General features: G+C 66.0%; 1 protein-coding gene across 2 annotated transcripts in view; it reads left to right on the top strand.

Moving 5' to 3' along the window:
* Positions 1–1422: 1422 nt before the first annotated feature.
* The window catches only part of FLNC (filamin C), a 58426-nt gene continuing 37829 nt past the window's right edge, over positions 1423–22019 (top strand). For both annotated transcript variants that reach the window (XM_037889434.2, XM_037889433.2), the window contains exons 1-8: positions 1423–1951; positions 12478–12726; positions 14699–14796; positions 15978–16128; positions 16422–16540; positions 17051–17128; positions 18972–19134; positions 19222–19422. In XM_037889434.2, coding sequence (XP_037745362.1) covers positions 1606–1951; positions 12478–12726; positions 14699–14796; positions 15978–16128; positions 16422–16540; positions 17051–17128; positions 18972–19134; positions 19222–19422 — 1405 coding nt within the window. In that variant the 5' untranslated portion in view covers positions 1423–1605. The remainder of the gene's footprint in view (positions 1952–12477; positions 12727–14698; positions 14797–15977; positions 16129–16421; positions 16541–17050; positions 17129–18971; positions 19135–19221; positions 19423–22019) is intronic.

Genomic DNA, 22019 nt, shown 5'->3' with positions numbered 1-22019 from the left:
GAGGTGCTGGGCCCACGTGCCCATCAAGAACCCAAAAGCCTCGGGTTTCCCATGTCCCAGGAGCAGCGCTGGTTTAGTGGAGACGTTGCCAGGGGACTGGGAGATGCCCAGATACCTCCTGCAACCCTAGGGGTTGGCCAGTAGCTCCTGTGCCCCGGGAAAGAGAGTAGCCGCACGGGGTCCAGTCCTCTGTGCTGGGCTGCCCACCCTGCGGCAGTGGGTGAGAGCTGTTTACCAGGCGTGGGAGCTGCTCACCAGGGGCAGGAGCTGCTTACCCCACACGGGACCCATTTACCAGGGGTGGGAGCTGTTTACCAGGCCCCATAGCTGTTTACCGGCCATGGGAGCTGTTTACCCCCGCTTGGGAGCCATTTACCAGGGGCGGGAGTGGGAGCTGTTCACCCGGCGTGGGAGCCGTTTACCCGGGCGCGGGAGCCGTTTACCCGGGCGCGGGAGCCGTTCACCCGGCGCGGGAGCCGTTTACCCCGGCGCGGGAGCCGTTTACCCCGGCGCGGGAGCCGTTTGCCAGGTGAGGCCCCGGCCGCGCTGTCGGGCCTGAGCCGTCCCATTGCTCAGCCAGCCGGCCAAGCTGCCCGTCACGTCACGCACCGAGCTGCGGGCTCACTGTGACCACACAGCTCATGGGCTATTCTGAGCGGCGCATCATGAGAGAAATATGAACCTCCGGGCTCCCAGCCCCCTCCGGCGCTCCAGGCCCGTCCCGTCCCCTCCCCCGTGCTCGCCAGGGCTTTCCATGAGAGGGCTTTTTCTGAGCGCTGATCACACTCGGCCGCGCTCTAGCACCTTCCACCCGGGATCCCCAAGCGCTGGGCGCACACCCGGATGAATGAAGTCCGGCCCGCCCGCCCACGTGGGTTTGGTATCCCCCCCTCCGAGGGACAGAGGGGGAAACTGAGGCACAGGGAGGCCTGGAGCAAAGCCCGGGGGCGGGGACAGCGCCTAGAGCTCCAGGTGCCTGCTCGCCTTTGGTCCCCCCTCCAGCCCCCACATGCCCGTCCCCACTTCTTCCTCGGGTGCCCCCCACGGACTGGGGTCCTGTGGCAGTTTGTGGGGGGTGCAGGGGCCCTGCCCCCCTGCCATTGTCTACAAGGAGAGAGGATCCTCCCCCTCCCCCCGGTTTGGGGCAGGTTAAAAATAGCAGCCAGATGTCCCCGGCGTCAGCCGGGGGGGCGGCGGCCGAGCCAATCCCAGCCCCCCGCTCTCCGTAGCGCCCAATCCGCGGCCCGGGCGTTATCTCCGCGGGGAGGAAGAGAAAGTTCCCGCTCGGCTCTTACTTGTATATGGTCAGGGCCCGGCATTCCTGGGAGTCCTGCGTCCTGACGCGGGGCCCGGGGGGGCCGGCGGGCGGGCCGGAGGCGGCCCGTTAAAACCCCCCTGCGCGGGGCCCGCCGCTTCACTGGGGCGCAGCCGGGAGCCGCCGGCGCCAGCCCCCCTCGCGATCGCCGCGGCCGGGAGAGCCGCGCGTCGGGGAGCGAGTTCGCGGCCGGGCCGGGGCGCGTCGGGGAGCGAGTTCGCGGCCGCGCCGGGGCGGGTCCGGGAGCGAGTTCGCGGCCGGGCCGGGGCGGGTCGCCCCGCGCGGCGGAGATGAACAGCCACAGCTGCCCCGAGGCGCCGGCGGCCGGCGAGGAGGCGGAGGAGATGCCGGCCACGGAGAAGGACCTGGCGGAGGACGCGCCCTGGAAGAAGATCCAGCAGAACACGTTCACCCGCTGGTGCAACGAGCACCTCAAGTGCGTGCACAAGCGCCTGGGCGACCTGCAGCGCGACCTGGGCGACGGGCTGCGGCTCATCGCGCTGCTGGAGGTGCTGAGCCAGAAGCGCATGTACCGCAAGTACCACGCGCGCCCCAACTTCCGCCAGATGAAGCTGGAGAACGTGTCCGTGGCGCTGGAGTTCCTGGAGCGGGAGCACATCAAGCTGGTGTCCATCGGTGAGCGCCGGGGCGGGAGGGGCCGGGGCGGGAGCACGTCAAGCTGGTGTGCATCGGTGAGCGCGGGGGCGGGAGGGGCCGGGGCGGGAGCACCTCAAGCTGGTGTCCATCGGTGAGCGCCGGGGCGGGAGGGGCCGGGGCGGGAGCACGTCAAGCTGGTGTCCATCGGTGAGCGCCGGGGCGGGAGGGGCCGGGGCGGGAGCACGTCAAGCTGGTGTGCATCGGTGAGCGCCGGGGCGGGAGGGGCCGGGGCGGGAGCACCTCAAGCTGGTGTCCATCGGTGAGCGTCGGGGCGGGAGGGGCCGGGGCGGGAGCACCTCAAGCTGGTGTCAATGGGTGAGCGCGGGGGCGGGAGGGGCCGGGGCGGGAGCACCTCAAGCTGGTGTCCATCGGTGAGCGCCGGGGCGGGAGGGGCCGGGGCGGGAGCACCTCAAGCTGGTGTGCATCGGTGGGGGCCGGGGCGGGAGCACCTCAAGCTGGTGTGCATCGGTGGGGGCCGGGGCGGGAGCACCTCAAGCTGGTGTCCATGGGTGAGCGCCGGAGCGGGAGGGGCCGGGGTGGGAGCACGTCAAGCTGGTGTCCATCGGTGAGCGCCGGAGCGGGAGGGGCCGGGGTGGGAGTACCTCAAGCTGGTGTCCATCGGTGAGCGCCGGGGCGAGAGGGGCCGGGGCGGGAGCACCTCAAGCTGGTGTCAATGGGTGAGCGGCGGGGCGGGAGGAGACGGAGAGAGCGGGATCGGCGCTGAGTGTGCCCCTGACACACCCGTTCACGCCCACGGCGCTGAGTGTGCCCCCAACAGGCCCATGGTGCTGAGTGTGCCCCGACACGCCCACCCACACCCACAGTGTCGAGTGTGCCCCTGAGTCACCCACGCACGCACACTGATCTGGGTGTGCCCTGACACGCCCACTCACACCCACTGATCTGCACATGCCGCTGACACTCACAGCATGTGCCACTGACACCCCCCACCCACACACTGATCTCACACACTGTGCTCTGTCTCTGAAACCCCTGCACAAACCCTGATCTGAGTGTGCCACTGACACACCCCCTCACACTCACTGATTGGTGTGGTGCCACTGACACTCCCCCCACTGAGCTGCATGTCAGACACACTCAACCCACTCACCCACACACTGGTTTCTCTCACACACTGTGTTGTCTCTGACACACACCCTCACACCCACTGATCTGCATGTGACACTGACACACCTGCTCACACACCGTGATCTGTGTGTCCCTGACACATTCAAATACACCAGGGCTTCTCAAACTGGGGGACAGGACCCCTCAGGGGGTCGTGAGGTTATTACGTGGGGGGTAGCGAGCTGTCAGCCTCCACCCCAAACCCCACTTCGCCTCCAGCATTTATAATGGTGTTAAATATAGAAAAAGTGTTTTTAATTTATAAGGGGGGGTCGCACTCAGAGGCGTGCTATGTGAAAGGGATCACCGGTACAAAAGTTTCAGAGTCACTGACTTACACTGATATGTGTGTGACACTGACACACCTGCTCACACACACTTATTTCTCTCACACAATGTGTTGTCCCTCACATCCACTGATCTGTGTGTGCCCCTGAAACACCTGCTCACACACATTGATCTGTGTGCCCCAGACACGCTCGCTCATACTGATCTGCGAGTGACACTGATACATTCATACCTCACACCCGCTGGTCTCCGCATGTCACTAGCACAGACGCCCCCCCATCTCTGTGTGTCACTAACAGTCACACACACGCACCCACACACATACACATCTCTGTGTCTCACGAATGCCCTTGTTCCCCTTACACACACACACACACACACACACAGATCTCTCGCACACTGTGCTCTGCCACTGACACACCCACTGATCTCTGTGGCCCTGACACACACACCGATTTCCGCCCCCCCCCCATCACTTCACAGGGTGCCGCACACTGAAGCCGATGGCCTCCTTACACATGTACCTCGCTTTTTCTCCCCTAGACACGCACTGCTCACCCTGACCCCCAGATCACCCCCATGCTGATATCACACGTACACCCCCCAGGTCTCTCTCTCACACTCACACTCACTCACACACACAGCTGCTGCCTCTCCCTGGTATGCAGTTCACTAGCCGGCCAGCCAGGTGCCCTTCCTCGGAGAGGTCAATACCGGGCCCAGGCGGCTCCTTCTCCTGTGCTGGTTTTGCTTGTGTGTGTTTTGGTGGGACAGTGAAACTCTCCCTCTCTCTCTTGGGGGGGCTCTCCCCCTCCCAGGCTGCCCCCCTCCCAAGAGTTTGCCCCAGCAGGCTGGGCAGCGCGGGAGACGCAGGCAGGGGGAGACCAGTGCGGGGGCCCGGGCGCTTGCTGCCCATTGCTGGGTGTGAGCTGGCCCAGGGAATTAAGGGGATTAGCCGGCATGGGGGGGATGGCTGGAGCCACATGGGCAGGAAGGAAAAACAAACGAATCCAAGGGCCCCGGCTCTCATGGCCCCCGCTGAAACCCGCCAGGCCCCTGGCGGAAAGCTGGCCGGAGTGAGATCAGCCCCAGCCCCATATCTCTGTGCAGGGGGCTCCTGTCCTCCCATCCCCGTGGCTAGCCCCACCCGGCCTGGCGAGGGGCGGGGGTTTCCCCGTGTGAGGAGGACAGGCGGGATCCGGCTGGGCTACAGGCCGGGGGGTGTGGGGGAGACCTGTGCCTGCCCCTGCCCCATCCATTGGGGGTGCTGACAGGCTGCTGCTGTTGGCAGGGGGCATGGGGGCAAAGCGAGAGGGGGCAGTAAATGCTCCAGGGAGCTTTCTGGGTGGTCTGGGGCTTTGATTTGTTCAGCCTTCATAGTAGGGGAGGAACTGAGTGTTTGGAGCAGCCCCCCCCAGCCTGCACACTTGTTCCCTGGCGTCTCTGAGCGTCCCTGTCTGGCTCACAGAGCGAGGGGAAGGGCAGGGCTCGCAGATCTGTTGCGAGCAGTGTGTGGGGTTAGCCCCAGCCTCCTGAGCAGAGAGGGGGCCCCTCGAAGCGTGGGGCGGATCCAGCCCCAGCTCTGGCCCTTGTTGTCTGCCCAGCGCTGGTTCCACAGGGGGCTCAGCCCTGAAACATGCGGCATTGCCGTGCCGCGGTTAAACAGCTGCCGCGTCCCACCCCAGAGGCAGCTGCATTCCGGCGCAGGGCAAGCGATTCCCTTGGGCCCAGAGCCGCTTGCAGGGGCAGCAGGCCACTGAGGGTCGGCGTGGCCGTTTGCAAAGCCCCGTGGAGCCTCCCCCACCCTGCAGCCCCCCGTGGCCCCACGCCGTGACGGTCCATTTGTGATTTCATCCCTGCCTGAGCCAGGACAGAGCTTTGGCCCCTCGCCCAGGCCTGACCCGCGCCGCCCCGCCTGGCTTCCCTCTCGCTCAGAGGGGGCGGCTGCAGCCTGGCCCGGGCCCCCGCTCAGATCCCAGCCCAGGCCGTGCCGTGCCGAGAGCTGATCCCAGCAGCTGTTGCCTGGCTGCAGAGGCGGCCTGGCCCGGATTTATTGTTCTCCCTCTGGGTGGTGCGGGGGGCGGGGGGGGGAATTCAGACCCTGGATCTGAAGCCTAAAAAGGGCTGTGGAGACAGGCTTAGCCTGCGAAGTTAACCCTTTGGTGCCCAAAACCGTCCCCCCTCCCGCCCTGAGTGGGCGGTGAGCTCCTGGGCACGGGGTGTGTTTGGGGGGGGGGGGGGTTTGATAAGGGCAGATGCTGCGAGCTCTGGGTAGCTGGGATGGGAGCGAGTGAGAGCAGCCAGGACGGGGTCTGGGCCCAGGGGGCTGCCCGCAGGCTGGGGCAGGGAGGAGCTGTGAGGGGGCGAATGGGGCAGTGGGACATGGCAAAGGGGCTGCAGGGCCAGAGGAGAAGGGGGGGGCTCACAGCTGGCAGATACCCGTCCTGTGGCGCGGGGGCAGGGGCTAAGTCCGGCTCCCCACGCGGCCCCCGTGGGGCAGGGGAGGCGGAGAGGCCCTGGCCAAAGGAGGGGGAGGCCTGGCTCCCCCGTTCCCTACCCCGCTGCTCGGCTGGTGCCTTCTGAGCTCGGATCTGCCCTTGCCTGGGATTTGGCTGGGGGTTCCTGGGGGGCTGTTCTCCCCTCCCATGCTACCTGCGCCGCCCAGGACCGCGTGTGCCCTGGGGCTGGCTCTCTAGAGCCACGGGCACGTGTCCCAGATCCCCTCGGCTCCCCAGGCATCCTCTCTGCTAGGGGAGGGCTTGCCCTATTGCAGGGCAAGGGGGCTGGGGCAGGGCTGAGCCCCCAGTCTCTGTCCACCCCCAGCCCCACAGAAATCCAACCTGCTGGGTCTGGAGGGTTCCCAGCCCTGGGCTGGACTAGCAGGGGGCTGTGGGTCGGGAGTGAGGGGCACCGGCAGAGCTCGGGGGGGAGCCCAGAGCTGGGCTGGCAGGGGCTGCGGGTCGGGAGTGAGGGGCACTGGTAGAAGTTTGCTGTTAGTCTCGAGCCGTGAGCTGATCCCCGTGGGGCCCCTGGCAGCGGGGCCCCGTCTCCACGCGGCCGTGGGGCAGGGAGCCCTCCGGGGCTGGTCTGAAGGGCCTGGCGGCAGGGCCAGCCCCAGGCTGGAATTCCAGGAATCTCCCCAGCACCTGTCCCGGCTCCACTCCCTGCCCCACGGCTGGCGAGGCCCCTTGGGCCCAGAGCGCTCCCCCGGGCGGCCCACAGGCCAGGCGATTTAAGTCAGACCCACAGGCCCATCTGGCCTGGTGTCCTGCCCCTCCCTGCTCCATAGGCCCATCTACCCTGCCCCCCCCCGGATCTCTCCCCACCCTATGGGCCCATCTACCCCAGTATCCTTCCCCCCACCCCGCCTCATAGGCCCATCTACCCCACTGTCCCCCCCGCCACCTGCCCCATGGGTGCATCCAGCACAGCATCCCACCCCATCCCGGGTGTCCCAGGGAGATGGAGCCCTTCCTCCCCTCCTCCTCCCCCGCCGCCCCCAGCCAGGGAGGCGCTGGAAGAAGCACCCTGAGGGGGCACCTAGGCCTGGTTCTTCCCCCCCACCCCAGTGTGGGGCTGGGCGGCAGCTGGTGGGTGGCAGGGGCTGGGGCGACATTCTCCAACTAATCCTGCCTCCTGCTCCCATTGCAAGGGCCCAGCCCCTGCTCGCTCGGGGCAGCTGCCATGAGCAGCTGAGCTTGGGCCATCGGCCCCAGGCCCAGTGCCCCCCTCTCCCGTCCCCAGGGCTGTTCTCCCCCCACCCCCAGGCCGGGCAGCTCCCCCGCTGGGCAGCCAAGGAGCCCGGGAGCTGCCATGGGGAGTTTGGGGGGGAAGCTGGGGTGTGGTGGGGGGACGGGGCAATGGGCAGACAGTGGGTGCCACGTGGGGCTGGGGTAGGGGCAGGAGGGGAACAATTGTGGGGGCGGGGTCACTGGGGACAGGGAGGGGACTGACAGCAGGGGCGGGGTCACTGGGGAAGGGGCGGAGTTACTGGGGCGGGGCAGGGACAAACAGCGGGGTGGGGTCACGGGGCGTGGCTGGGAGTGGCTGCAGGGGCGGTGTCACGGGTGGGGGGAGCAGGTGGGGTTACAGCAGTGGGTCAAACAGAGGTGAGAGCAATGGGGCGGGGTCTGTGATGTCAGAGGAAACAGCCAATCAGCACATTGCTAACTGGTCGCACTCGGGTTGGTTCTCAAGCAGTGGGGGGGGGGTCGGGAGCCCAGGGACGGGCTTGAGTTGGCAGGTTCTGGGGCACGTGTGGACCTGGGGCAGGGGGCGGGTCGTGCTGGGGGGGTCAGAGGCCCCTCTCCCGGGTAAGGGGCCCGTCCCACGTGCCGGGGCTGATGCCTCCTGATGTGGAAACACCCCCCGCCCCCTGGCTCCGTCTGCCCGCCTGCTCCCACCTCCCACTGCCGCCCGCCCGCTCCCACCGTGGCTCTGCCTGCCCGCTCCCACCACCCGCTCCCACCGCCCACTCCCACTGCCTGCCTGCCCACCTGCCCGCTCCCACCGCCCACTCCCACTGCCCGCCTGCCCACCTGCCCGCTCCAACCGCCCGCTCCCACCGCCCACTCCCACTGCCCGCCCGCCCGCTCCCTCCGCGGCTCCGTCTGCCCGCCCGCTCCCTCTGCCTGCCCGCCCGCCCGCTCCCACCGTGGCTCTGCCCACCCGCCCCACCGCGGCTCCGTCCGTCCAGCCCTGCCCCCAGTGACCCCACCCCGCTCTTCGTCCCCATCCCTGCTCCCCGACCGGCCGTGCCAGCCAGCCGGGCTGTGGCGCCGTGCGTGGGCCCGGTGGCTGTGGCAGACCCTTGGGGCATCGCAGGCAGGGACTGCAGGCAGGGCGGCACCCCCCACCCCCACCCCCGGGAGACAGCAAGGCCAGGCGGCTGCGTGGCCCCTAGTGAGCCCCATGGTCTGGGCCTGGGGCGGCCCTTGCGGCTCCCTGCCGGGGCCGGGAGGGGCCACGCCGCACGCCAGGCCCCTCCGCCCCCGGCTGCGCTCACAGCCGCCCGCTGGCTCCCTCCAGTGCTGTGGTGAGCTCATCTCTCCGGAGACGGCGGGCTGGGCTGCTCGGCACTGACCTCAGGCCGCAGCAATGAGCGGGGGGGTGGCCGGAGCCGCGGGGCCGGAAAGCCGAGCTTCCCGCGGGGGCTGTTTCCCCTGCTGGAGCCCTGGGAAACCTCGCAACCGCTCGGCCCGGGTCAGCCGGGCTCTGCCGGGGACCCAACCCGTCCTGCTGGCCCAGCAGTGCCGCAAAGCCCTCTGGAGGAAGGACGGCAGGGTCCGGCCCGCGCCTTCCCCCCCAGTCACCTGCCTGCCCCACCTGTCTGATCGCCCCCTCAGCCTGGTGGAACTGAGCCTTGTACACTCGTTACACGCATGGAGCTGGCATGTTCAGACCCGGTGGCGGGGGGATCCGCCCCAGCGGGGGGCCTCGGGTCTCCCCTTGCTCTGGGGGGCCGGGAAGGGGGCAGAGCTTGCAGTGCTGGCACCAGGGCCTGCCAAGGGGTGACACCCTGGGATGGACTCAGCCGTCAGAAGTGCAGCAGCAGGGCGGGGTGGGGGACCCCACACCTGGGCGCAGATGTTCATGGTCTCCAGTTGCTGCCCTCTTCTGGGGTGGGTTTCAGGGGCCCCCGGACATGCTGTCCTGCTCCCCGGCCCCTCTGATCCAGCCGCAGAGCTGATAGGCCGACCCCCCCCCCCTTCCCATCCAGGACCAGGGCCCTTCTGAGGGAGGTTGGGGGGACCCTCCCAGTGCGGGGATGGAAAAGGGGGATCTGAGTGTGGCCTGCCCCTGGTCCCCAGGGCCTAGACATGGCTGGGGGGGGGCAGGCCCAGAGCAGGTGTAGCTCAAGGGGGCCTATCCCCCCGACCCCCCGGGATTTAAACCTGGTGCCCCTAATGTTGGGTTGAGCCAGGGCACCCCCCATAACAGCTGGGGGTATGGAGAGCCTTTCATCCCAGGGTGCACACCTGGCCCCATGGGGCAGTGCAGCCACTTCTGGGGAACGTGGCAGTCGGCTGAGAGCCGCACAGTGACACTGTCTCGATGCGGGGGGCCGGGATTAAGATGAGCTCAGTGTAGCCCTGAGAGCACTGGGGCATTGTCTGGCTGGGGGGTCTCGCCAGCAACGGGCACAAGGACCCCTGGACTGTAACGATGCCAGCTCGGTAGGAGCTCACCTCTGCACCTCCTCTGCAAGGCAGCACCTGCATGAGGGGGCCCCGCTGCCCCCCAGTACAGCGCCCCCCGCTGAGCCCCTGCCCCCCCAGCGCAGCACCCCTGCTGAGCCCCCACCCTGCCCCTCAGCGCAGCGCCCCCTGCTGAGCCCCTGCTCTGCCCACGTAGTATCTCCTTGGGACACTGCCCCTCCAGCTGGCCCCGCTGTGATCTCTGCAAGGCTCCCAGCAACAACTACGGGGTGGGGGGTGGGGAATGCACAGGTCATTTCCAAACCCGGGGGCCTAACCCCCCCATCTGTGGGGCGAATCCCCTGGGGCTGAGGCTCGGCGGCCTGGGTGCAGGATCGGGCCCCAGGCCTCTTTGCTCAGACCTCTGGCCCCTTGGAACAAAAGAGCCAGTTTCTCAGCGTGTCCCCCCCACAGCACCCCCCCTCCCCCCCATCGCAGCTGCTGCCCGGCTGCTGCCCCTTCTGCAACGAACAGCTGAGCGGCTCCCTTTGGCGGACAAAGGCAGCCGGGGGGGCCCTTGGGAACAGCAGCTGTTGCCCCCCCAGCGCAGCCCCCCTCCGAGCCAGAACAAATCAGGCTTCGAGCCCTGGCACTGCGGCTGGCAGAGCTGGGGGTGGGGTTGGGCCGCTCTGGGCCAGTCCCTCGGTCGCCCCATCCTGGGCTGAGCTGGGGCCGGGTGCTCCCCGGTCTCCCAGACCTGCCCCCCCCACCCGCCGGAGCGGGATCAGCCCCCCCAGGTCGCCTCAAGGTCAGAGGCTGGCTGGGCAGGACGCCCGGCCTGCGTCAGGGTCGGCGCTGGGCACGGGACCCGGCCCCCTTGCGCCCTCTGGGGGGGGGTCCCCTTCAGCGACAGCTCCGCCCCTGCTCTGCCCCCTCCCACGTGCTCCCCTCCCCCCACGGGGATCGATGGAGCCTGGCTGGGAACATCTGCAGCCCATTACCTCCCTGGGCCAAATCCAATCGCTTTTTCCATGTCCACCGCCCCTCCCCCACTCGCTGGGGGGGGGGGGTGCCCACAGGCAGAGCCCCTCCCCCCCGCCTAGCATGCCGGCTCCCCTCTCCCACACGCTGGGGGGCCGCGGCGCAGGGCCCCCCACTCACCTAGCATCCCAACTCCCCCTGTCCCACATGGGCTGCCTGGGGGGGACCCACAGAGCGAAGGTGCGGGGGAGGGGGGATCTGATCCTTGGGAGTGGGGAGGAGCGGGAGGCCAGGGGGCTATATTGGGGAGGGGTGTAGTGCTTAGAGCAGACGATCTGGGAGCCAGGACTCCTGGGTTCCATTCCTGGCTGGGGGAGGGGAGGGGAGTTAAATGGTTGGGGAGATGGGGGGAGCCAGGACTCCTGGGTTCTGTGCTTGGCTTTTCCACTGAATCACTGGTTTGTCTTGGTTGCGTCAGTCGCCCTGCCTCAGTTTCCCGGTGCTGGCGGGGGGCAGGGGGCCGTTGTGAGTCCGGGCGAGGAGGGTTTGTGCAGCGATGCCCCCCGGGAGCCCAGGCTCTATGCCGCTGGAAGGCCGCTCATGCTTTGCTGAGCCCGGCAGCCCCCAGCCTCGCGTCCCCGGCGTGCGGAGCTAGCGGCCCATGGACGTCTCAGACCCACACGCGGGTTGGGCCGCCAGCTCTGAAATGCAGCCACCTCTGGGGTGAGGTGCGGCCGCTGGGTGATGCTGGGTACGAGACAGTCCCTCCCTGCCCCGTGGGAGGGCAGAACATGGCCAGCAAAGCTGACAAGTGCCGGGATGGCAGGGGTCACACCCCGCCGCGTGACACTAGCACCGAGCGGAGGGCACCCTCGTGGGAAAGTCCTGCCCACCAGGGGCATACCCACTGGCGTCCAGCTGGGGCACAGGGCTGGCACAGACCCAGCCTGCACCGCGCCCAGGAATGGGCCCACCATTCCTCCAGCATTGGCGTCTCCCCGCTTGGCCCAGCTGCCCCCTCAGCCGGGCAGAGGTGCAGGGCCTGCTGGGGGTGTGAAGCAAGCCGGGCCGGCGTTCCCATCTCCCACAGGCCGTGGCGCAATGCTGCCCGGAGGAGCGCTGCCCCCTGCGGGCTGGGAGTGGAACTGGCCGGCTGTGTGTCAGAAGCTCCGTAGCGCTCCGCGCTGGCGGGGATTCTCCCGCAGCTTGGGCTTAGCAGGATGCCTGGCGTGTGGGGCGGAGGGGGCGGTGGAGTGACAGCATGGTGGGGAGAACCCAGGGCAGAGACCAGAGGCGCACGGGGAGGGGGAAGGAGCTGCAGTGGGGGGGGGGAGGGGATTAGGCTGGATTGGAGGCATTCGGTGCTCGGCCTGCACTGGGCCCCCCTGGCCAGGGGCACCCCCTGTCCCTCCTGAGCCTAAGACCTGGGGGGGGTCCATTGTTAGGGCCTCCCCCCGCTCTGCTCTCAGCCCAGCCCCTGCGGCTCCGCCCGGCGAGTGTTTATGGAAAGAGTGAGGAGCAGGAAGGGGCGGGCGGGCGCATTGTTCCCTGGACCCAGGCCTGGCGCGTTGCCAGAGCACAGGGCACGGGGGTGGGGCAGGGCAGGGGAGGGTCACACAGCACCCCATGCACCCCCGCTGGAGAGCCATGGGCGGGGGGGCCCCAGGTCACTGCCAAGGGGAGCCCCCAGCTGCCCAGTTTGAGGATACTGTTGGGATGGGGGGAGTACTGGCGATGGGGATCTTTCCCCCCTGCCCCCGCCCTGAGCAAGTTGCCTCTGGCTCTCCCCCAGGACAGGGGGCAGGATGGGGCTGCGGGTCGGGCGTGAGGGGCGCTGGGGGGGCTGCTTTGCACCTGCCAGCCATGTCCCGGGCGATCCCGGCCCGGTGCCCACAAGGGGGCTGCTGATGCCCGTGAGACCCCCCCCAAGGGGCAGCCGGCACCCCCTGCCTGACCCCCCTGTCCCCACAGACAGTAAAGCCATCGTGGACGGGAACCTGAAGCTGATCCTGGGGCTGGTGTGGACGCTGATCCTGCACTACTCCATCTCCATGCCCATGTGGGAGGACGAGGATGAGGAGGACGCCAAGAAGCAGACGCCGAAGCAGCGGCTGCTGGGCTGGATCCAGAACAAGGTGCCCCAGCTGCCCATCACCAACTTCCACCGGGACTGGCAGGACGGCAAAGCCCTGGGCGCCCTGGTGGACAACTGCGCCCCGGGTGAGTGGCTCCCTGGACCTGCCCCGGACTCCCCGTATCCACCCATACCCCCCTGGACCCCCCATACCTGCCCTGGACCCCCCGTATCCACCCATACCTGCCCTGGACCCCCCCATACCTGCCCTGGACCCTCCATATCCACCCATACCCCCCTGGACCCTCCATACCTGCCCTGGACCCTCCGTATCCACCCATACCCCCCTGGACCACCCATACCTGCCCTGGACCCTCCATATCCACCCATACCCCCCTGGACCCTCCATACCTGCCCTGGACCCTCCGTATCCACCCATACCCCCATGGACCCACTGGACCCCACCATATCCCCTGACCTGCCCTGGACCCCCCGTATCCACCCATACACCCTTGGACCCCCCTCCCCCCCCCCCGTATCCCCTGCACCCCCCTGACCTGCCCCAGACCCCCTGTATCCACCCATACACCCCTGGACCCTCCCAGACCTGCCCCGGACACCCTGGATCCTCCCATATCCCCTGTCCCTCCTGTCCCCATACCTGCCCTGTACCCCCCCATACCTGCCCCGGATCCACCCATACACCCTCATACCCCTTGTACCTGCCTCGGACCCCCCGTATCCCTGTACCCCTCCATATGCCCCCTGTACTCCCCATATGCCGCATACCCCTCATATGCCCCTGTACCTGCCCTGTTCCCCCGTATGCCACCCATACATTCCCGTACCTCCCCGTATGGCACCCATTCGTTCCCGTACCTCCCTGTATGCCCCCCACACCCTTGTTCCTGCCCTGTACCTACCCTGTAGCCCTGTACACGTCCCTAGTACACCCCCTGTACACACACCTGCCCGGTACACCCCCACACATCCACTATATACCCACACCCAGTACACTCCCCTAGACGCGCACCCTACAGACACCCACCTCTACAAAGACCCCTACAGACATCCCCTGTACAGCCCCTGTTCACCCCCCCAGACACCCCCATCCCCCCTGACAGACACCCAGCTCCGATATCCACACACTGTACACACCTGCCCCCCACTCCCTGTACAGCACCCCCCCAGCACACACAGCCCCCCCGGAACCCCTCAGGGCCTGTGCACTACACTCAACACACAAGGCCATGCCCTGCCCTACCCCCACCCCCAACATGCAGATCCCACAGCACACGGCAGTGCAGATCCCCCCCAGACATGTGCCCCCTCTCCCTGCGCACACGGCTTGGGGGGCCCCCATCTCCCTATCCCCCCCCAGCTTGGGGGTCCTCCAGCTCCCTGTCCCCCTGCGCACACGGCTTGTAGGCCTGCCATCTCCTCTTCCCATCCTGCCCGGCTGCCCTGCTCTGGCAGACAGCTGCTGCGTCCCACCCCAGAGGGGGCTGCATTTCAGCGCTGGGGACATGGTACCTGGCAGCGGCCGGGCTTAGCCAGACACCTTGGGTGCCACTGGGCAGGGTAGGGGGGAGTGCAGCACCACGTGGAGGGCGGCTCTGGGCGTGGCACCAACGGGCACATCGCTCTGAGCCTAATATTTGGAGCAGTCCAGTTCTCTGCCCTTCGCCAGCTCTCCCTGCCTGGGAGCGCCAAGCGTCCAACACGTTCCCAGCCTGGCCGGGCCAATACACCCGTGCCTGCTGCATGGCCCAGATGGGGAAACTGAGGCCAGGCCTGGCTCTACCCACTCGGCGCACTCCCTCCGCAGGCAGCTCTAGGCTGGACAGGAGCAAGGAAGGAGCCGTCCTGAGTCCAATTGGGGGGGCACAGGAATCTGGCTCCTGTTTGTCTCCTCCCCCCTGCAAGAGTGGGGGGCTCCCATGCCTGTGGAGACCCCGGCAGGGATCCAGGAGCCCCCAGACCGGAGCTGGCACAGTGCCAGGGAAGCCCACAATGCCCCATTGTCAGCAGGGCTCCTGGCGAGATGTATCTCTCTGCCAAGGCCGTGCCCGCCCCGCCCGCCGGTCTGACTCCATCTCCCGAACTCCTGCCCCATAGGCCTGTGCCCGGACTGGGAGACCTGGGACCCCAACCAGCCGGTGGAGAATGCCCGGGAAGCCATGCAGCAAGCGGACGACTGGCTGGGCGTGCCCCAGGTACGGGACCCAGACGGGGGGCACCCCTGGGCACTCTGGGGCTGTTCTCTGGGCTGGGGCACAGCCCCTCCCCCGCGTGGGGGCCAGACGGGGGGGCAACCCTGGGCACTCCGGGGCTGTTCTCTGGGCTGGGGGCAGGCGGGGAAGCCAGGCATGGGCACAGCTCCCCCAGCCAGCACCCCGGGAACCAGTCGGGCCTGCTTCCCATCTCAGGGTACACATGGGAGAGTTGCCCCTGGGGCTGGGTGGGCCTGGGTGTCACCCCAGCCTTGTTAGGGACCCAGACAGGGCCTATCCCTGCGCTGGGGAATGCATCCGGGGCGGGGGAAGGGGGTGTTACACTGGCACCTCGGGGTGAAGGGGTTGGTGGCTCCCACTCAGCACCTGGCACGGCCCCCAACACGCTGGCCAGCTGCTGGGAACCCAGGTCGACATTTTCTGCCCCCTCGGCCCCCCCCCAGTCAGGGTTGGGGGGCAGCGGAGCCCTGGGGGCAGCACATTGGGGCTGGGGGCTCTTAGGAGGCTGGGAGCTCTGTGGGGGGGGCATGTTGGGGCTGTGGGGTTCTCTGTGGGGTTGGGGGGGCTCTCAGTGGCAGGGGCGCGTCAGAGCAGCGGGCTCTCGGTGGGGCTGGGGAGCTCTGGGTGTCGGCTCTCGGGGGCAGGGGCGCGTTGGGGCTCAGGGCTCTTGGTGGGGCTGGGGGGTTCTCGGGGACAGGGGCATGTCGGGGCTGGGGGCTCTCAGTGGGGATGGGGGGCTCTCGGGGGCAGGGGCGCGTCGGGCGGGGGGCTCTTGGGGAGGCTGGGGGGCTCTGGAGGTTGGCTCTCGGGGGCAGGGGCGCGTCAGGCGGGGAGCTCTCGGTGGGGATGGGAGGCTCTCGGGGGCAGGGGCTTGTCGAGCGGGGGGCTCTCGGTGGGGCTGGGGGTTCCTGGGGGCAGGGGTGCGTGGAGCGGGGGGGCTCTCGGTGGGGCTGAGGGTTCCCGGGGGCAAGGGCGCGTCAGGGCGGGGGGTCTCTCGGTGGGGCTGGGGGGCTCTCGGGGGCAGGAGCGCGTCGAGTGGGGGTCTCTCGGTGGGGCTGGGGGGTTCCTGGGGGCAGGGGCGCGTCGGGCCGTGGGGGCTCTCGGTGGGGCTGGGGGGCCCTCGGGGGCACGCCCTGAGCACAGGCCCCGCTCCCTCCCCCCAGGTGATCGCCCCGGAGGAGATCGTGGACCCCGACGTGGACGAACACTCCGTCATGACCTACCTGTCCCAGTTCCCCAAGGCCAAGCTGAAGCCCGGGGCCCCCCTGCGCTCCAAGCAGCTGAACCCCAAGAAGGCCATCGCCTACGGCCCCGGTAGGGCCCCACCCCTGGGGCTGGGGGGGCCTGGGACAGGGGTACCTGCTCCATAACACCCTGCCCCACGTGGGAGGGGCCCCTGGGAGCCAGGGCTGCAGGGAGGGGGAGGGGACAGGATGGGGGCAGGAACTGGGAGCAGGGGAGGGGCAGGGAACTGGGTGTGGGGGAGGGACAGGGGGAGGGGCAGGAACTGGTGCTGTGGGGGAGGGGTAGAAGCGCTCCGGGCAGGGCTATGGGTGAGCAGCCCCGGCTGGTGCCCCCCCCTGAGCCCCGCTGTCCTGGCGCCGCAGGGATCGAGCCCCACGGGAACACAGTGCTGAAGCCGGCCCAGTTCACGGTGGAGACCCTGGAGGCGGGGCTGGGCGAGGTGCTGGTCTACATCGAGGACCCCGAGGGACACACCGAGGAGGTAGGGGCTCCTGGGGGCCGGCCTGCCACTCCCGCACCCCCTGCCCTGGGGATCTCCCTGGTGGGGCCAGGGCAAACAGAGAGCAGGAGCTCTGAGCAGCTGGGTCTAGTGGTTAGACCTGGGGGGCTGGGAGCCGGGACGCTTGGGTTCTATCCCCGGCTCTGGGAGGGGCCTGGGTTCTGGTGGGTCAGAGCTGGGGGCTGGGAGCCAGGACACTTGGGTTCTATCCCCAGCTCGGAGGGGAGTGGGTTGGGTTCTGGGGGGTTAGAGCAGGGGCCTGGGAGCCAGGATTCCTGGGTTCTATCACCAGCTCTGACCCTGATTTGCCGTGTGACTCTCAACGGTGCCCTGCACCTCGCTGCTCTCCTCTCTCTGGTGGGCACCATGTGAGTGAGTCGCCCTGGGGCACAGCTGGGCACGGCCGGGGCCCTCCTGAGGGTGGGGTGCTGGGGAACAGCCCCCCTGGCACAGCCTCTGCCCCAGCCTCACCTCTGGGGCCTTCCTCCGCAGGCCAAGGTGGTCCCCAACAACGACAAGAAGCGGACATACTCGGTGACCTACGTGCCCAAGGTGGCTGGGCTGCACAAGGTGAGCTGCCCGCCCGGCTGGAGCCCCCAGCCGGTGCTGAGGGACGGGGAAGGGCTGGTACCGCTGGCTGGGCCCTCTCGGCCCCTCTGTCCAGGGCACACAGCTGCTGTGTGGGGGCTGGGGGGGCTCCCCATGTCCCGGGGGGTGTAACGATGCGGCCTCTGGCGGGACACAACTGAGTACCGATTCAGGACAAATTGCTTCAAGCAGGGCAATTACAGCCCCGCACTGGTGGGTCTCCACCTCTAAGGCACCAAACCAGCCAGACAGAGAGGACTTCGGTCTCACCGCACCGGCTAACCACAAGTCACACAAGCAATTCCCTTCGACACTCCAGTTTCCCAGTACCACCACCAGGGCCACTCGTTATGGGGACGACTGGTTATGAAAACCAAGACCCCAGTGAAAGGAGAACGGTTCTCCCGATCCCAAAGGACAAAACCCCAGACCCAGGTCAATATACAAATCAGATCTTACCCACAAATCCCGCTGTTGCCAATCCTTTAGCATCTAAAATCTAAAGGTTTATTCATAAAAGGAAAAAAGATACAGATGAAAGCTAGAATGGGTGAGATGGAATCAATGACATGCAGTGATGGCCAAGTTCTTGGTTTGGGCTTGTCGCAGGGATGGAATAAATGGCAGGTTCAAATCCAGTCTCTGGAGAACGTCCCCAGCTGGGAGGGGTCGTTCAGTCCTTGGTTCAGAGCTTCAGTTTGTAGCAAGGTCCCTCCAGAGGCAGGAAGCAGGACTGAAGACCACATGGAGATGAGGCAGCTGCCTTTTATCGTCTCCTCCAGGTGGCAGGTCCCCTCACAGCAGCAAGATGGCGTTTGGAGTCACCTGGGCAAGTCACATGTCCCTGCATGACTCAGCTCTTTACAGGCCGACGCCATCGTTTACATGTTCAAATCATAGAATATCAGGGTTGGAAGGGATCTCAGGAGGGCATCGAGTCCAACCCCCTGCTCAAAGCAGGACCGATCCCCAACTAAATCATCCCAGCCAGGGCTTTGTCAAGCCTGACCTCAAAAACCTCAAAGGAAGGAGATTCCACCACCTCCCTAGGTAACCCATTCCGGTGCTTCACCACCCTCCTAGTGAAAAAGTTTTTCCCAATATCCAACTTAAACCTCCCCCACTGCAACTTGAGACCATTACTCCTCGTTCTGTCATCTGCCACCACTGAGACCAGCCGAGCTCCATCCTCTTTGGACCCCCCTTCAGTAGGCTCCTGTCAAATCCCACCTACTTAGTTTGAAGGCTCCCAGGAGGGCTCAGATGTGGATCGGCTTCTCCCAAGGTCCACTGTCCGTTAAGTGTTTCTTGACTGGGCACTTACTGAGAATAGCCCCTTCTCAAGAAGCTGACCAAATGCTTCCCTGAGGCTACTTAGAATCAAGCACATTGAGATACAGGTACGTAGCCAATGTTCATCTCTTCAACCACAACAACAATACACCCAGACAGACAGCATAATCCTACCCAGCCAGTCCGAACCTTTCCATAGACACCTCACACGACAACCTCTGTACCACATTTGCTGCAAATATATATATGATCTGCCTGGTCACAGGTTATGTCAGTCACAGGGGGCTGTTCGATTGCTGGATGCTGGGTTCTCCTGTCCTTGCTGCCATGTCCCCCCCCAGAGGTGGCCGCATTCAGGAGCGTTCAGGCCAGGAAGTGCTCTGGCAGGTCACAGGCCCTATGCAAACAGCAGCCCAGCCCCCTCCTGGCCAGGGGGCTGTGCCGCCGTCCCAGTGCCCCCCTGGCCGTGGCTGACCCCTCGCCTGCTCCCTGGGGCCCGGGCAGGGATTCACCCAGAGCTCTCTTGGCCCAGGTCACGGTGCTGTTTGCCGGGCAGAACATCGACAAGAGCCCCTTCAATGTCCATGTGGGTATGGCGCTGGGCGATGCCAACAAGGTGACCGCACGGGGGCCCGGCCTGGAGCCCGTGGGAAACGTGGCCAACAAGCCCACCTACTTCGACATCTACACAGCAGGTAGGGGTGCGGGGCGGAGGCCAGGGCCGGGGGGGGGCTGGGGGAGCCCTGCCAGGGTCTGGCGCTCACGCTGCCTGTCTGTGCCAGGTGCGGGCACGGGTGACGTGGGCGTGGTCATCGTGGACCCGCAGGGCCGGCGCGACACCGTGGAGGTGGTGCTGGAGGACAAAGGTGACAGCACCTTCCGCTGCACCTACCGGCCCGTGCTGGAGGGACCCCACACCATCTGCGTCACCTTCGCCGGCACCCAGATCCCCCGGAGCCCCTTCGCCGTCAACATCTCCGAAGGTGAGAGCCTGCCCCGTGCCCCCTCGCTGGTGCCCACCCTCTGTGCCAGCCCTATGCCCCCCAGCTGATGCCCACCCTCCATGCCAGCCCCACAGCCCACCAGGAGGTGCTCCCCGAACAGCCAGTGGGGCTGGGGGATCCCTGATGCCAGGGCTGGGGGCGGGGCACAGAGGCGACCCTGGTCAGAGAGCGGGGTGGTAGGGAACAGTCAGCATGGATTCACCAAGGGCAAGTCATGCCTGACTAATCTAATTGCCTTCTATGACGAGAAAACTGGCTCTGTGGATGAGGGGAAAGCAGTGGACGTGTTGTTCCTTGACTTTAGCAAAGCTTTTGACACGGTCTCCCACAGTATTCTTGCCAGCAAGTTAAAGAAGTATGGGTTCGATGAATGGACTATAAGATGGATAGAAAGCTGGCTAGATTGTTGGGCTCAACGGGTAGTGATCAATGGCTCCATGTCTAGTTGGCAGCCGGTATCAAGTGGAGTGCCCCAAGGGTCGGTCCTGGGGCCGGTTTTGTTCAATATCTTCATAAATGATCTGGAGGATGGTGTGGATTGCACCCTCAGCAAGTTTGCAGATGACACTAAACTGGGAGGAGAGGTAGATACGCTGGAGGGCAGGGATAGGATACAGAGGGACCTAGACAAATTAGAGGATTGGGCCAAAAGAAATCTGATGAGGTTCATCAAGAACAAGTGCAGAGTCCTGCACTTCGGACGGAAGAATCCCATGCGCCGCTGCAGACTAGGGACCGAATGGCTCGGCAGCAGTTCTGCAGAAAAGGACCTAGGGGTTACAGTGGACGAGTAGCTGGATATGAGTCAACAGTGTGCCCTTGTTGCCAAGAAGGCCAATGGCATTTTGGGCTGTATAAGTAGGGGCATTGCCAGCAGATCGAGGGATGTGATCGTTCCCCTCTATTCGACACTGGTGAGGCCTCATCTGGAGTACTGTGTCCAGTTTTGGGCCCCACACTACAAGAAGGATGTGAAAAAATTGGAAAGAGTCCAGCGAAGGGCAACAAAAATGATTAGGGGACTGGAACACATGACTTATGAGGAGAGGCTGAGGGAACTGGGATTGTTTAGTCTGCGGAAGAGAAGAATGAGGGGGGATTTGATAGCTGCTTTCAACTACTTGAAAGGGGGTTCCAAAGAGGATGGATCTAGACTGTTCTCAGTGGTAGCAGATGACAGGACAAGGAGTAATGGTCTCAAGTTGCAGTGGGGGAGGTTTAGGTTGGATATTAGGAAAAACTTTTTCACTAGGAGGGTGGTGAAACACTGGAATGCGTTACCTAGGGAGGTGGTGGAATCTCCTTCCTTAGATATTTTTAAGGTCAGGCTTGACAAAGCCCTGGCTGGGATGATTTAGTCGGGGATTGGTCCTGCTTTGAGCAGGGGGTTGGACTAGATGACCTCCTGAGGTCTCTCCCAACCCGGATATTCGATGATTCTATGATTCTGTGGCAGCCTCTGCCTCTGCTGGGTGCTCTGCAGCACTCTGCCCCGGACAGCCTCTGCCCCACGGGGTGGCTGTGCCCTGTCTGCTGCAGCCTGTGGGAAGGGGGGCTCTTAACGCCCCCCCACACCCCAGTGGTGGTGCTGATCCCCCTGCCGGCCAGGAGACACCTGTCCCTGGTATGCGGCGCCCGGGGCTGCTCTGTGACCCGGAAGCCCCGGGCGACCTCCCCATCCCGCCAGCCCCAGCCCCACCACGCAAACAGGAATCCCTGACTCACCGTGGCTTCCTCCCGCTGCTGGGCCGCCCTGAGATGGCTTCCCACGCCCCGTTCACACTCAGCCCCACCCGGGGGGGAGCCAGTGACAGTGCCCCCCAGGTCCCAGGCAGACCAGCTCCAGCTCCGCAGGCCAGGAGGGTCCAACAGCTCCTGGCCGGCTGGATGCCCGCACAGCAGGGGTTGCGGGGCACAGTGCCTCCCCCAGGAGGAGGGCAGCGAGCCAGGGGTGTGGTCTCTGGGACACTGGCAGGAGTGGGGGGAATGGTGCTGCCGGGCTGGGGCCAGTGGGGTGGGCCTGCTAGGTCCCCTCTAGCCCATGCCCCGGGCCCTGTGCTGCGCCCCCCTGTCCCCAGTGGTCTACATATAACAGCCCCACATATTCCTTAGCTCGCCAGGGGTGGGGTGGGGGGCTCCATTCTTCAGATGGGTAAACTGAGGCACAGGGCAAGCCAGGGTTAGGATGCCCTTGCAGCTTGCTGGGAGCTGCCACCTCTCCCATTGCTCAGTGCCCCTCATTGCTGCTAGCCCTGCCCCTCCATTTCTTCCCCCAGCTCTGGGCCTCTCCACCCCCCTGTGACATTATTGACATAATCTGGGACCCTATAGATCATCGTTGCAACCAAGGTCCTGTAGTGGCACCAAATCTTCTATAAAGGGGGTCAAATGAGGTGTCTAAGACAAGGTTAGGGTTTGCTGCTTAGGATTATGCTGTCTATATGCGTGAATCGTTGCTGTATTTAGTTATAAGCATTGGCTCTCTACTGTCTGTAGTTCAAACGTGTGCTGTGCTTCTGGGTGACACCCCAGACATGTTGGTGTCAGCTCTGCCTAGCCGGCTGGATGGCCCAGGA

This window comes from Chelonia mydas, chromosome 1 (assembly GCF_015237465.2).
Source record: "Chelonia mydas isolate rCheMyd1 chromosome 1, rCheMyd1.pri.v2, whole genome shotgun sequence".
NCBI lineage: Eukaryota > Metazoa > Chordata > Testudines > Cheloniidae > Chelonia > Chelonia mydas.
The sequence above is the reverse complement of the archived record's forward strand: the minus strand, read 5'-3'. Positions and strand labels throughout refer to the sequence as shown.